The 15,909-nt window shown below is 39.0% G+C and overlaps 1 protein-coding gene across 1 annotated transcript in view; it reads right to left on the reverse strand.

The window, feature by feature from the left end:
* The window catches only part of Vps41 (VPS41 subunit of HOPS complex), a 163,997-nt gene that overhangs the window by 22,208 nt on the left and 125,880 nt on the right, over window positions 1-15,909 (reverse strand). The window contains exons 16-21 of the mRNA XM_059263371.1: window positions 15,344-15,425; window positions 14,252-14,344; window positions 13,210-13,337; window positions 11,681-11,825; window positions 3,664-3,705; window positions 3,033-3,083 (exon numbers count right to left, since the gene is read on the reverse strand). Coding sequence (XP_059119354.1) covers window positions 3,033-3,083; window positions 3,664-3,705; window positions 11,681-11,825; window positions 13,210-13,337; window positions 14,252-14,344; window positions 15,344-15,425 — 541 coding nt within the window. The remainder of the gene's footprint in view (window positions 1-3,032; window positions 3,084-3,663; window positions 3,706-11,680; window positions 11,826-13,209; window positions 13,338-14,251; window positions 14,345-15,343; window positions 15,426-15,909) is intronic.

Below are 15,909 nucleotides of genomic sequence, written 5' to 3' on the forward strand. Positions count from 1 at the left end.
AATATCCAGATTACACTCCCATTGTGAGACCCCACAAGCTTCAGCATAGAAGCTGGCTTTTGAATTGAATACCACACTTCCAGCGAAAATGCCAAGCATCTTGGAGCTGCTGCTTGACCAAGATCACAAAGACTTGAACTGGCCCTTCATTATCCTTGATCTTTGAGCTGCTGCTTGACCAAGATCACAAAGACTTGAACTGGCTCTTCATTGTCCTTGGTAGAATTTGTTGCACAACTCTTGCTCTGTCTTTGACATGTTTAATGTTTGAATTCCTTGCTTTTAAGATCCCCTCACTGAAGGCTGTAACTGGGACAATATAACAATTCTTATGAAAGCTGATGTTAAGAATAAAATTTATGGTGATTCCCTGGGGGAATTAGCTATGCAAGAAATTGAGTCTTCTATAGAACTTATTACTTAAATGGTATTAATAAGCATGAGACATAGGATCTGGAACAAATCATTTAAGAAGAAAAACTTTGGGAAATTTTAGAAGCCAACAAATTATAATTGAATCATTAGGTTTTCATTCCTTGCCCAGAAACACAGATTTAGTATGGTCAAGGAAAAGATTTTTTTTTTTTTCATTATAAAATTAACGACAGGCCTTGGTACCCTCCTAAAGGCAAAATAAGCAGTTTTAGGAATCTTGATGTTCTTTTACTCTTTGCAGGATTGTAATAAAGATAGAGACCATATTGAAACAGGAATTTATGACAGAGACACAAAGAGAACCATCTTGGCTCCGTAAACTGCCTGTGAACTGCTTCCTGAGCAGACTTGTCAGATCAGGACTCCACTGATTATACAAAGAATAAAGAGCAGAACACGGTATTTCAGAAGTTAAAGGAAAGGATGGTGGTCTTATGTCACATATAAAAGAAGAATTTGAACAAGGGACCAAGGAATTAGATTTCTGTAGAAAGATCAAATATCCTTATAGCAGATTAATAGAATAACAAGTAGTAGTAAATAACTTCTGATCTATTAACTTAAATCAAACTTAAATAGAGACATCCTATTTAGTTTTTCTGTAACCACAAAGCTTTACAACACTGATGTTAAAGAAAAGGACATCGAGCTAAAAAGAATTGTTTTTTATCATAATGTTGCATTTTTATTCTCATGACATTTGCTGTTTGCTCATTTTGTTTCTTTTACTTTGATATACTTATGTAATCATGGAAGACTTTAGGAAAAGTATGCACCATGAAGACTTTGCAATCAATGATGAAAGTCTGTGAGGCAATGATTTTGTGTATAAATAAAGCCTGTGAGACACACAGGTTGTCCGAGTAGGACAAGCCATACCGTGCTATGGGATGTTCTGTATGTTAAATGTGTTGCTCTGATTGGTTAATAAATAAAACACTGATTGGCCAGTAGCCAGGCAGGCAGTATAGGCAGGACAAAGAGAGAGGAGAATTCGGGGAAGTGGAAGGCTGAGTCAGAGAGACCTGCCAGCTGCCGCCATCCGCCACCATGACAAGCAACATGTAAAAGAAAGGGGTAAGCCACAAGCCATATGGCAACTTATAGATTAATAGAAATGAGTTAATTTAAGATATAAGAACTAGATAACAAGAAGCCTGCTGCAGCCATACAGTTTTTAAGCAGTATAAGTCTCTGTGTGTTTACTCGGTTGGGTCTGAGCGGCTGTGGGACTGGCGGGTGAGAGAGATTTGTCCTGACCATGGGCCAGGCAGGACTGGAAAACTCTAGCTACAATACCGAGATGTGCGTCATCTCTGCCCATCTCTCCTAAAACGAAACTAAGAAGTATCCTGTGTGTGGTTCCTCCCTCACTGCTCTTGCATCCACCCATCTTCAGATCCTGCCCTCATCTGGAGTTGGACTCCAGCAAAGGCCACTCAAGCCTTTTCTTATATATGGTTTTTTTTAGGGGAGGTGTGTTGAGACAGGGTTTCTCTGTGTAGTTTTATATATGTTTTTAAAGCATATAGAAAATACCTTCTTGTGCTGGTTGTTTTTTGTCAAGTTGACACAACCTAGACATATCTGGGAATAGGGAATTTTAACTGGAAAACATAAAACCATAAGATTGGCCTGTAGGCAGGTCTGCAGGGCATTTTCTTGATTAATGATTAAAGGGTCCCATCCACTGTGCCACCCCCCAATCCCCCAGGTGGTCCTGAAGTGTATAAGAAAGCCGCCGACTGAGCAAATTATGAGGGGCAAGCCAGTAAGCAGTGCTCTTCCATGGCTTTTGCTTCGAAGTTCCTGCCTTGACTTCCTTCAGTGATGGAACGTGATCTGAAAGTTGTTGTAAGATAAAATAACCCTTTCCTCACCGAGTTGTTTTTGGTCATGGTGTTTGGTCACAGTAATAGAAAGCAAACCAAGACACTATTCCTGCTTTACTCCCTGGATGACATGATACATGGAATCAAGGGAGCCTCCAGGGAAATCTAGACTAACACCCCTCAGAATACAGCCGCCAAACCTATACAGAAGAGGTAGGCTCAGCTATAATGTGGGTGAGGGGGAAAAACTATAAATCTGCTCTTTGGCCACTCTATGGTCTTGCACACAGAAGAACAGGACTTGGTATCTATAATGTGTTACTGGCTTGTGCTGTGACTTATGACCTGATTATCTACAGTAGCAACTATAGAGGAAAGCACTTACTCCCAGGCATAGGATTTCTGGGGCAGAGAGGATGCTGGGAAGAAGAAAGGAGTCACCAGTCTGAAGGAGAGGGAGCAAGACATGCAGGAGGACAGGTAAATGCCACAAGTCATAGAATGATAGAGAATAGCAAAACAGAACACATCTTTCTTAAAGTCCCAATTGTAAATCAAACTTCAACCACCTGTGCTATGATTAACTCGAAGCCACAAAGTCACAGCGTGTGTTACATTCTAGTAATTTCTGCACACTGTTTGTGGTCAAAACTCCAATCTGAGCAGTGTTCTCTAAGAAAAGTTCTCTGCCTGGACACTCCCCCACCAATACATAAGTGCTCAGTCTGCTGTTGAATTGAAAAGGCAAAGGAGACTGATGCTCACCACATGCTGCAATTCTGGTCTGTCTTCTAATTCTTCTACCACTTTTTTAATCTGAGGAAAAAGAAAAAATTAAAATGCAGTTATGAGGAGACAATCACATTGACAAATTACCTGATACACTTTATTGTGGGCACACTATTGCAGACACTCATCTAGTAATACATGCTATAGTCTGAATGTGCCTTGCTCCCCACCAAAACTTGAGTCCATGCTTGATTCCTAACGTGATCACTAAAAGGTGGTGGGACTCTTTAAGAGGAAGGGTTTCATGGGAGGTGACTGATTACCATTTAACCATACCATATGATTAAACTGGACTCTGAGAGGTTTAGGTTGCATGAGAACAGATAGTTATAAAAGAGGGAGGAGCCTGGACACTTCTAGATACCTTGCATCTGCCTTCTTTTTCCAGGGTGCACAACTGACCTCTCACATGGCCCATCCTGTTTCCTGCTGTGCAACACACAACACTGACTTGCCATTCTGCCAGCAAGAAGGCCATTACCAAATGCAGCCTCTTGATCTTGGACCAGGTCATAAGCCAAAGTAACCTCTTTCCTCTAAAGCATGCCTAGTCTGTGGTGTGTTATTAGCAACAGAGAAGGGGTCTGTTATGTATAAAAAGACTCACTGAAATTTTATCTTCATTGTCCAAAAGCATGTCAACAGCTTTCTGAAATACAAACATAGTCATAGTCATTTGTCTGTCACACAAGAACACTAAACAAAATGCAATACCACTGTTACAGGTTGAAGGATTTATTCCTTACACTTAAGAAGCACTGAGCTTCATGTTATAGAATAATCTTTTTGTACACTGTGAATATGTGTCACTCTGACTGGTTTAATAAAAAGCTGAATGGCCACTAGCTAGGCAGGATTTCTGGGGCAGAGAGAATGCTGGGAAGAAGAAAGGAGTCACCAGTCTGAAGGAGAGGGAGCATGCAGGAGGACAGGTAAATGCCACAAGTCATGTGGCAACACATAAATAGAAATGAGTTAATTAATGTAAGTTATAAGAGCTAGTGGGACAAACCTAAGTTATCAGCTGAGCTTTCATAACTAATAATAAGTCTCCATGTAGTTATTTGGGAGCTGGCTGGCTGGACAGAGAAAGACTCGATACAGCTTCATCAATGGTCCTTATGTAAAATGCCACTTGCTTGAGGAATACAAATTCAAATGTGTCTCAATGAGGTCTGTGTGTTTTGTATATTGTTAAACTGCTGCACTGCTCTATTTTTACAAAATGGAAAAGTTCCTACTGTATTCAAAATAGGCAACATGTTCTAGACCCTTGATGACTCAGCTATGTTTACAAATTCCCATGTGATCCTCAGGAGCTCTAGAGAATATCACATTACCACAGTCCAGAGGTGAGGAAGGGCTGGCCTTCTGAGAGCAGGTTAACTACAGGAAAACAAGTGAAGTGCCTGAAATCTCCACATATATAACACTGGAAGACTCCAGTTTTCTATACCATCTATCACATTCATAAAACACCAATTTGTTTATGACAAGAGGAAGAAGGACAACAGCCTACCAAACAGAATAACTGGGTCTTTCTGACTCGGCTACCACCTAGATGTTTGTTCCAAATGTTATTTTTGTTATATCAATATAAGGGTGTTTGATTATTCCAAAGATCCTTTCCAACTAGAAAACTATGATACCTTAACTTTAGCTCAAATTCTTTGAATAGCAATTAGTTTCAGCTCAGCCATCTCTTTCCCATGGGTGCATATGCTAATTACTTTCAATACAAAGGAGAAAATGGATAAGGGGAATGTAAGTAAGTCTTCTAAATTACACTTGTGTGTGCACACATGCACACACAAGCACATGCATGCATGTCTCAGAGCATGTGTGGCCAGAGGACAACTTGGGGGAGTAGGTTCCACTACGCAGAGTAATGGGTTTCATAAAGATGTTCATAAAAGTATTCTACAAACTTTGCTTGCATCCACCTCCTCATACTCTCTTCTAATTTCTTATTAGTCCCTTGGTTCCCTTAGTTTTCTTTCCTTCCTTCCTTCCCTCTTTCCGTCCCTCCCTCCCTCTCTTCCCTCTTATTTTTGGAGACAGGTTCTCACTGTATAGCTGTGGCTGGCCTTGAATCTGATATGTAGACCAGGCTGGCCCCCAATTCAGAGATCCTTCCAGCCTCTGCCTTCAAATGCTGGGATTAAAGGTGTGTACCTCTACACCAGATGCTCTCAGTTTTATTTCTACTTTCATGACTAAATATGTCTATATAAAATGTAAGATCCGGGCTGGAGAGATGGCTCAGCAGTTAAGAGCATTGACTACTCTTCCAGAGGTCATGAGTTCAATTCCCAGCAACCACATGGTGGCTTACAATCATCTATCATGAGATCTGGTGCCATCTTCTGGCCTGCAAGAACATATGCAGACAGAATATTGTATACATAATAAATAAATAAACCTTTTAAAAAAATGTAAGATCCACACAAAAGAAAATATGATTAGCCTTTCTGGGTTTTATTTTGCTTAACATGATCTCCAGTTCCATTCATTTCCTTGCAAATGATAGTTTTTTTTTTTATGGTGGAATAAAACTCCATTGTGCATATATACCATACCTTAATCCATTCATCTGTTGACAGAAACCTAAATGGATTCTCTTAATGTGACTACTGTATATAGTACAGCAAGAAACAAAAGACTTGTAAGTATCTTGGTAGAATGTTGACATAGAGCCCTTCAGGTGTATTTGCAGGAATGAGAGAGCTGGATCATCGACTAATTTTCTCGGCTACTGAGTCCTTTACAGGTCTACAACGTCACCAGGACTACTGTACACACCCCCATGGTGAGATTTGGGTGGTAAAATTGAAGGCTGCAGCCTTTCCCCTAATTATTTGTCATTGAAAATCAATACAATAGGATTTAGGGATATCGGCTTTAGTTTGCAGCCTTACTCTTTACAGCACAAAAGCAATATTTTTTTCATTCTGAATCAAACTGCAGGGCCATCGAGATGATTTAGGGGATGAAGGCATAAGCTGGACAATCCTGATTACCTAAGTTTGATTCCTCGAGTCCATGTAAAGATAGGAGAGAACTGACTAGAAAAAGATTCCTTTTCAGAAAGTCCTTCCTATGCTAAGTCTCAAAATGTTTACCTTGTGCTTTCCTCTATCAATTTCAAAGTTTCAGGTTTTGCTTTGACCCACATTTAACTACCTTCTTTCTGCACAGGGTGAGATGGGGATGGGGATGAGTTCTGTCTTCTTCATGTGCATGCCCGTTTCCCAGCACCATTTGTTGAAGATGCTGTTTTCCAATGTATGTTCATGGCATATATGTTAAAATTCAGGTGGCTGCAGCTCTGTGGCTTTACTTTATTGCACTGTTCCATACATCTGATTTGGTACCAGAATGGTCAAGTTTTTGTTACTATGGCTCTCCAGGATAAACTATGAGTATGATGGTTTCTCAAACAGTGTTCTTTTCTTCAAGACTGCTTTAGCTATTCAGAGTCTTTTGTGCTTTCATTCAGATCTTAGGATTTGTTTTTCTGGTTCTGTGAAGAATGGCAATAGAATTTTGATGGGATTGCACTGAATCTATCATTGTTTGGGGGGACTATACTAATTACTTTTCTTGTGACAAAGTGCCTGATAACAGCAAATTAAGGCAGGCAGATAGGCAGGTAGGGTTCTTTTTGGCTCACAGTTTGAGATTACAACACATTATGGCAGGAAGTCTTGGCAGCGGGACCTTCTGGTTGAGGCAGTTGGTCATGTTGCATTTAGAGCAAGGAAATAAAAAAGAATGCCTGTGCTCAGTCATGGTTTACTTTTGATTTAGTCCAGGGCTCTGGTCCTCAGAACGGTGCCACCCATTTTTATAGTGGGTCTTCCCACCTCAGCTATACAGAAATGTCCTCCCAGTCTTGTCCAGAGGCTTATCTGCTAGGTGACTCTAGATCCTGTGGAGCCGACAATCAAATCAACCATCACAGCAACACAGGACCTTTCACAGTAGCAGTTCTTCAGATTCAAGAGAGCAGGCAAGGTCTCCCCATTGTCTAATCTTTTCTTTAGTGCTTTAAAATTCTCATTCTAGAGGTGTGGTGGTTTGAATAAGAATGGCCCCCAGAGGCTCATATATTTGAATACCCCAGGGAGTGGCACTACCAGAGAGGGATTGGAAGTGTGGCCTTGTTGGAGTAGGTGTGGCCTTACTGGAGAAAGTGTGTCACTGGGTATGGGGTTTAGGGTTTCAAGAGCCCAAACCAGACCCTGTGTCTCTCTCTTTCTCTGCCAGTGGACTGAGATGTAGAACTCTAGATTACCATATCTGACTGCATACTGCCATGCTCCCTGCCTGGAGGATAATGGACTGAACCTCTAAAACTGTAAGCAAGTCCCAATTAAATGCTTCTTTTATCAGAGTTGCATGGCCATGGTGTCTCTTCCCAGCAATAGAACACTGACTAAGACAAGAGACACTTCACATTCTTCATTAGATTTATTCCAAAGTACTTTGGGGGGGGGGCTATGAATGTGTTATGTTTTCTTTTTTTAAAAACTTGTTTATTTCTCAGCATGCTTGTTATTGGTATGTAGGGAGACAACTGAGTTGCATGCTGATTTTGGATCTTGCTACTTTACTGAAAGTGTTGACCTAAGAGTTTTCTGGTGGCATCTTCAGGATCTCTTACATATAGGCGCATGCCTGCAAATAAGGACGCCTTGCTTTTTTCCTTTATTCTACTCTCTTCTATTTCCTTCTCATCTTGTTGTTCCAGCACTCTACCAACTAGAGAACATAGAGATCTTTTTCTTATACTCGACTTTTCTTTAGATCTGTTTCCCTTTGTAGTGTGTTGGTTTATGAGTCTGCTGTATCTAGTCTTTACTATGGTAAGCTATGTTTCTTCTACTTGTTTTGTTATGAGTGAATGCTGAGCTTTCCTAGATGCCTTTCTGGGGTAACTTTCTCCACCTCCTCTGGTGAGGCTGTGATTTCTGTCTTAGAGTCTGGGAGCACACAATGTGTTACATTTATTGAAACGTTCTTGTATTCCAGGAATGAAGTCAACTTGATTCTGGTGAAAGATTTTTCTATTGTGCTGAATTCAATTTGAAAGTATTATACTGAGATCTTTGGCTTTTACATACATCAGGGAGACTGGCCTGCAACTGTCTTTTATGTGTAAGTACGTCTTTATCTGGTTATGGTATCAGGGAAATGGAGGCTTCATTGAAAGAGGTGGGCAGAGTTCCTTCGCTTTCTGCTTTATAGAACAGTCTGAGGGGCACCTAGGTTTTCATTAAAGGTCTGGAAGAATTCAACAATGAATTCACCTCAGTCTAGCTTTTTATATCTGGGAGATGTTTTATTTCTTCAATCATTTCATGTTCTTTGATACAGCTCTGTTTAATCTGTTCATATCCTCATGGTTTAACTTTGGTAGGTACATGTCTAGAAATTATTTTTTGTTAGTTTGGCTATAGTTTGCCAATGTTTGTTTTTTAAAAGAACCAAAGTCTTGTTTCATAATTCTTTGTTCTGATATTTTCATTTCAACTTTATTAATTTCTTCCACGACTTTCAAATACTTTTAAACTTTATGCTATGAATGTTTTGCCTGCATGTATGGTGCATGGTGTGCACTTATGTACACGGTGCCCATGGAGGTATGAAGAGGGCACCGGATCCCCTGAACTGGAGTTAGAGATAGTTGTTAACTTCTCTGTGAGTTTTGGGAAATGAACTTGGGCTCTCTCAAGTGTAGTAAATACTCCTAACCACTAACCTGTCTCCAGCTGCATTCTCCTATAGTCTTTATTCTTTTTTCCACCTACTGATTTGGGGTTTGGCTTATACTTATTTTTCTAGGACCCTGGAATGAATCATTAAGTTATTCACTTGAGATCTCTGGTGTCTTTAACGTAAGCACCTATTCATATAAATTTCCCTCTTAGAACTGTTTTCATTGTGTTCCCATGTTCTGATATGCTATGTTTTCATTTTCATTTGATTCTAGGGCATTCCTTTTCCCTCCTGATTTCTGTGGTATTCTACTCTATTCATTATTCAATGATGTGTTATTTAATATTCACAAGCTTGTATAGTTTCTGTATTTTTATTGATGTCTAGTTTTATTCCACTGTGATCAGATAGAATAAATTGTTTCAATTTCCTTGTATCTGTTAAGACTTGCTTTATGCCATAAAGTGTGATTTGCTTTAAAAAGTTCCACGATTGCGGAGAATGTATATTCTATAGTACACGAGTGGAAATTCTGTAGTTTTTGAGAGGCTCCTTTGCTCTATGTCACTTATCTCTTGCCTTGGTTTCTTTTTAAATATTGTATCAGGATGACCTGTTTATTGATAAGAGTGAGCCACTGAAGTCCCCCACTGTTACTGTGCCTGTCAGACTGTGCCTCTGTATCCAGTACTGTTCCATGAAGCAATGTTCAGATGTTCAAAACTGTTAGATCCTCCTGATGGGCTTCCCTGAAAATGAAGCAATTTTATTTCTTCTAATTTTTGTTCGAAGTTTATTTTGTTAGACATTAGACTAGCACCACCCATCTGTTTTTTAAGTCCTATTTGTTTGGAATACCTTTTTCTACCTTTTCACCCTAACGCTCTAATTACCTTTGCACCTAAGGTATATATTTTTTTTAACAGATAAGAAGTAGATGAGTACTGTTTTAATCCAATATTTGTGTCTTTAAAAAATTAATTTTTGTTATTGAGTTTTGTTTTCAAGAGTATGTGTTCACGCATATGGATGTGTATGTGTGTGAAGGTCAGAGGATAACTTTCAGGAATTGGTCCTCTCCTTCCATCATGTGGGTCCCAGAGATCAGACTTGGAATCAGCCTTAGTCTATGTCTTTTGACTGGATAGTTATGGCCATTAATACCAAGTCACTACTAGAAGGTGCGCATCAATGGCTGTCACTTGGTTGTTTTTGTACTGTCTGATATTTGGGGGAGTCTCATTTGCTTATCTGTTGTTCTAGTGCACTTTAGTCTCTCCTGTGAACTCAGGACATACTCATCTTACTCTTCAATACTCCATTTTCCTCAAGAATCTTCTGCAGGGCTGACTTAGTGGTCACAAATCCCTTTAGTTTGTCTTTATCATGAAAAGGTTTTCTTTCTCTTTCAATTGTGAGTGACATCTTACCAGTTCTTACCTTTCTGAGCTTGAACTACATGTATCTTCCATCTTAAAGAGTTACCCATAAGAAATCTGTTGTCATTCTGATCGTTTGCCTTTACATCTGATGTCTTTCTGTTGTGCAGTTTCTAAATGTTATATATTTATTCTACATAATTAGTGTTTTAACTGCATAACATGATGTAGAAAACAAAATCTCTTCTAGTCTTATTGGTTTAGCATTTTAATTAACTTTGGTATTCCTATGGCCATCTTTTCCCCTACTTTGGGAAAATGTTATGCACGAACTTATTAATGTATTATTTCTGCATTCAGCCTGAAGTCATTCTTCTCATATGTTCATGATTTTATTCACTAAATGGTGTGCCATAGATCCCACCTATTCTGCTCAAAATTCATTATTTTACCTTTGTTTTTGTCTGAATGCCTTAGTCCATCTATCTTGTTTTCAAACCCAATTCTGTCATCTACTTGATCCACACTGGTGAGACTTTTCATTACATTTTTTTGTTTGATTTACCAGTCATTTTATATCCAAAATTCCATTTTGAGTTTTTCAGTATTTCTAGCTCTTCAATGGATTTCTCTTTCATATCCTGTGTTGGTTTTGTTATTCTGTTCAACTGTTCATTTCTATCCTCCCCAAATTAATTCAGAAGTTTGTGTCTTCTTTGTTTTAAATTACTTGTCTGGGTTTTCACATTTCTTGTGTTTTTGCATTGGGACTTGAACACACACAGGCTGGATAGAAATAGAGAGAGACCAACTGTTTCACTTTGTGAACCTTCTGGTGAGCTGTGGAGGTGTAAAGGAAAGTAAACAGAGCAAGCTAGGAGGAGCACAGCAGTAAGCAGCATTCTTCCATGGTTTCTGCTTCATCTCCTTAATTCCAGACTCACACCTTGAGTTCCTGCTTTGTTTCCCTCAATAGAGTGTGACAGATATGTAAGCCATTTCAATCTCTTCCTCCCAAGTTGCTTTTGGCCATAGTCTTTATCACCACAAATTAAAAAACAAACTACGACAGGGTCTAAACAGAAATTCATTTAAATTTTCATGTTAAAACAGATTAAGATAGTTCAATAAGCCAAAGTATAGGCCTAGGGGTTGTTCTTTGCTTCTTTCTTTCTTATGCATTATATGAACTATTAAAACAAAATAGCACAAATACCTCTTGTAAAGAACTCCACCAGTGTCTGGGACACAGCTCAGGGGAAGAATTGGGTTACTATGTACAAGGCCTTGGATTTGATCCCCAGCCCTCTCCTGCCACCATCGCAAGAAAAGTACTTGATATTAAGTTACAATAGCTTTCCCAAAATAGGCTTTCAGAATGCCAACTACTAAAATAATGTGCATTATGAGTTCTAAGCATAGCCAGCATATGGTCAGGTATGTGATTCACTTGGACAAGTGGCCAGTGATTAAAACTTTGAACAGTTAGTTGTTAATATGTAGAAGAAGTAAGAAACATATTACCTCTGAATCAAAATCCATTAATAAAACTATTTTATCCTTGATGGAGCTGAAAAGATTATGCTTGTGTATCAGTTGGAAAACATCTTTATGTCTTAACGTTAAGTATATTTCCAGAGCATTGCCATAATTTTTGTCATAGGTGTACCTGGCAATAAAAAAATTAATATTCATTAACAGTTACAATTAAAATACACAGAGATTATGTTTCATAATATTAAAGACTGAAATACACCGGCGGTGGTGGCGCACGCCTTTAATCCCAGCACTCAGGAGGCAGAAGCAGGCAGATCTCTGTGAGTTTGAGGCCAGCCTGGTCTACAAAGCGAGTTCCAGGAAAGGCACAAAGCTACACAGAGAAACCCTGTCTTGAAAAACCAAAAAAAAAAAAAAAAAAAAAAAAGACTGAAATAGTTGTTCAAAGAGAAGAGTTAACTTTACTAGAGGAAGTATTCGCTGAGATTTAAAAACACATGGTTCCTATGTACTTTTTTAGAACCCTGCCTTTTATCTCACCAAATTTGTAAAAATGCATAATATTCAAGTAATAAATGTTCCTTCTTTAAAGAAATCTATACTCCAGAGACTGACCTTATTGTCCAGAATGAAAGAGATACTCCTCTTAAGTAATAGAGGAATCAGTCTGAATTCCTGTAAGCAATGTTCAGCTGACAAATGAGTTATATTCCAGCTCATTTGTAGGGGGCTGTATAAAGCTGAAATGTATTTTTCCATTGAAACAATGTGTTCACACTGAGTCCCTCATCCAGTTGAGGAAAGCCAGTTGAACAGAAATTATCCTGCTGGTCACTGTTAACAGTGCTACAAAGTCCAAGGGACATCCAGAAAAACGTTTCTGGTAGAAAACAATGAGTGCTCTAATTTAGAAAGTCACAATCATGACTTCCTCTGAGTCAAGTCTAATGTGGTCCTGATGTCCAGGCCATCATAGGTCCTTTCTTCAGACTTTGACAAAAATGATGAGTGAGGGAAATCTGAGGTTTGCGGGTGCTGAGGAACGGATGCAGCAGGCCTTCCTTCTTGGACTGGTCTGTGGTATACCATTTGGTGCCCTACACTGAGGCTCCTTGAGGGTCTAGCTTATCTCTGTGTCTCAGACATGGCAGAAAGCCAGATGGAAATGCCCAGTAAAAGGAAAATATTCATCAAACTTCTCTTGCTGAGCCCAACTTTCAAGTTTGAAAGTATCCTGTTAACAAAGTATGACCTGTAATTGTACCGATAAAGATTCTGATTCAGAAAAAGCAACAGACTTGCAGACTTAAGAATAACAGAATCCAGAGCCTGACTCTCTGGGAGAGCCTAAGGGAATCTGGTACCCTTCCATTTCCTCAACAGGCCCCATACCGTAACTCCACTCCTATGTTAAATCACATTATAATGCAGCTTCACACATTCATCTTCTAGTTACTCATTTGAGACTTAGAAAAAGGTTTCCAATGAAGAGTGATATAGAAAGATGAAAAGGCATCCTCCCCATTCTGAGATTGCAAGAACTCAAATATACTCACAATTCTGCCAGTGTTTTTAATAAAGTCTTGTTCTGACTGTCCTTCTTCAGGTGGTCTCGAACTGCTTGAACTATCACAGAATTGTTATACAGATCTCCAGGCCACTCTCTGATCAATGTGGCAAAGCCCTAACCAAAGGAGAAGAGCAGAAAAAGACACTGCATAGGGTGACACTGTGGTGATTGCTTCGGGGTTTTAATCCACAGTCTCCTGCCCTTTACCCCTTCCCCACTGCAGGACACAGAAACTTAGTGGGTCATAAGAGCTCCGTAAGAGGGGTCCAGCCCTCTGCCCATGAGGAAGGAATGCTAAGCAACCACACCAGACAGGCCTCTGGCTTTTCCCACATATTAGCCATCATGCCTATACAATGAAGTTTCCAGAAATGCCCAACATGCCAAGGTTCAGAAAGCTTCCTGACTAGCAAAAAGGAAAAAAAAGAAAATTGAGAAGTTGGCACTCCAAGTAAATAGTTCCCGACCCCTGAGGACAGGTGGGGATGGGTCTCATTATGTTACTCAGGTTGACTCAAATTCACAAGCTCCTGCCCCAGCTTTCTGAGCAGCTGGGATTACAAGTGCACAGTACTAGTCTTGGGGGTTTTCATTTGGTTTTGTTCTTTTGCAACCTGATCTTTAGTGTCCTGTTAGCAGCACAGAATTTTTCAAGGACATAATTTTGGCCAACAGTTGCTAGGGAACACTGCTACTTTAAAATAAAGCCTTAATATGATAAAAATGGAAAATAATATTCAAATGATTTATACGGTTTAATGACAATAAAAAGTCTTTCTAACTTTTTCAATAGCATTGAGGAGGCAGACATGACAATAACACAGGAGAAAGTCTCCAAGCCCAAGAGTCGGAGCAGGTTGATTTCCTTCCGCCACAATCAGAAGTTTTCTACATAGGACATGGATTGGTAGGATAATTTTGATGACATAATTTAAATCACTTTTATATCAAATCCTCATGACACCAATGTGAAAGGACAAAAAAGTAACACACGGAGAACAAGCCATGATTGTGTAAGAATACCTTACCTCATAATCACTTTCCAGAAATTCGTGTAAGATCATTTCATAGATGAGTGGTTTCAGGACTGGGTCCCCCCTTGGTAAATAAGGACTAATTGCCTAGGGAAGAAGAGAAAGAGTCCTTTCAGGAGTGGTACGGCAACTGCATCCCCATCGTGCAGACAACATAAAAGTATAGTTCTAACCTTAAAAACGTAAGGTATCAGGACATACTGGAACATTCAGAAAAGACTCAAACAAACTCTGTCACCTAACAGGAATCTACAAAGTATATTCAAAAGAGTGTGTGTGTGTGTGTGTGTGTGTGTGTGTGTGTGTGTGTGTGTACACAACAAAAGAATAACTGCTATTTTATATTTCTTTTAACTTTCCTTATACTGGATGTAATACATCAATTAATACTTTAAAAATTCAATCATCTTATGAAGCAAGCTTGCCACAAATGTACGACAATGCCACAATGAAGCCCGTTTCTTGGTAAAGTAACTTTAAACAATAATATAAATTTTAATAGTATATACTCAATTTCAATGGAGTATTCCAAAAGCCCACAAATGACAAAAATTTAAAAACTCTTTAAAGGAATATAAAAATGACTGACGGGTATATATGTTGTACCCCAGAGGAAAAGATTAAAATAAAGTGGTAAAATTTCTCATCAGAGCTACAGTCAAGCATCTTCATCTGTCTTCCTGCAGGTGACAGATTATCCAAGCACCAAGGATGAGCTAAGTGGAACAGCCTTTGCCTAACATTTGTGAAGCCCTGGGTTCCAGACAAACACAACAAAAGAAAAAATAAAAATGAAGAATAAATTAATTCTTGAGTAAATTTAAAAAGTGCTATGCTGTAAAATCTATTAGATAAACTATAACTGTTCTCAAGTCACTAAAAGGAAGATGAACACGACTAAACACAGCACCTGAACCACGTAGGTAACATGGTAGATATGTATGAGCTTGGTACACACAAAACATAAAGTTTAGTTCTTCTTTCAAGACAGTACATACTTTCCAACCAAGAACTGCGTTGACTCAATTTTATTCCCATTTTAATAAAACACAAGGAAAAATTAAGGGTTAAGATAAAATAGCTTACTTTAAGCTGTCCAATTTCTTTAAATTTGTAAACTTCATATTCCCAGAGAGCTGCATTTTTCCCAAGAATTTTCTGGCATTTTCTGGCAGCAAAAGCATCCCAGGGAGAAATAAAATGTAAATAAAAATAAAGAGATACAGTAAGTGGACATTTCCCCTGTGGTCTAGGTGAACCTCTCCCCAGAGCTTTGACAGGGTTCCATCTCTATTGTCAATGAACATGAAAGTGTGTTCATAAAATGTCAATGAACATTACTCATCTGACTGTATGTGGAGTTGACTGAAATCATGAAAACTATACAAAATACGCAGGAAAATATAGGTCACTTTCAGAAGACTAGTGGTTCCCCCAACTTTCCTATTTATCTAGAAAGCATGGCTGGTTTGGAGTTTCTACAGGAAAACTCAATATAACCCAAATGCCAACACCTTCCAGGTCAGCTTTAAACAAGGAGGTGAAAAAGCAGACTTCAGAAAATCAGGTTCCCAGCCTACCACATAATTTACAGGGCTGAGTCTCAATCTCAGGGCACTAAAGGCAGGTCTGAGGGTGGTTTCACAAGCTTT

Source organism: Peromyscus eremicus, chromosome 5 (genome assembly GCF_949786415.1).
Source record: "Peromyscus eremicus chromosome 5, PerEre_H2_v1, whole genome shotgun sequence".
Lineage (NCBI taxonomy): Eukaryota > Metazoa > Chordata > Mammalia > Rodentia > Cricetidae > Peromyscus > Peromyscus eremicus.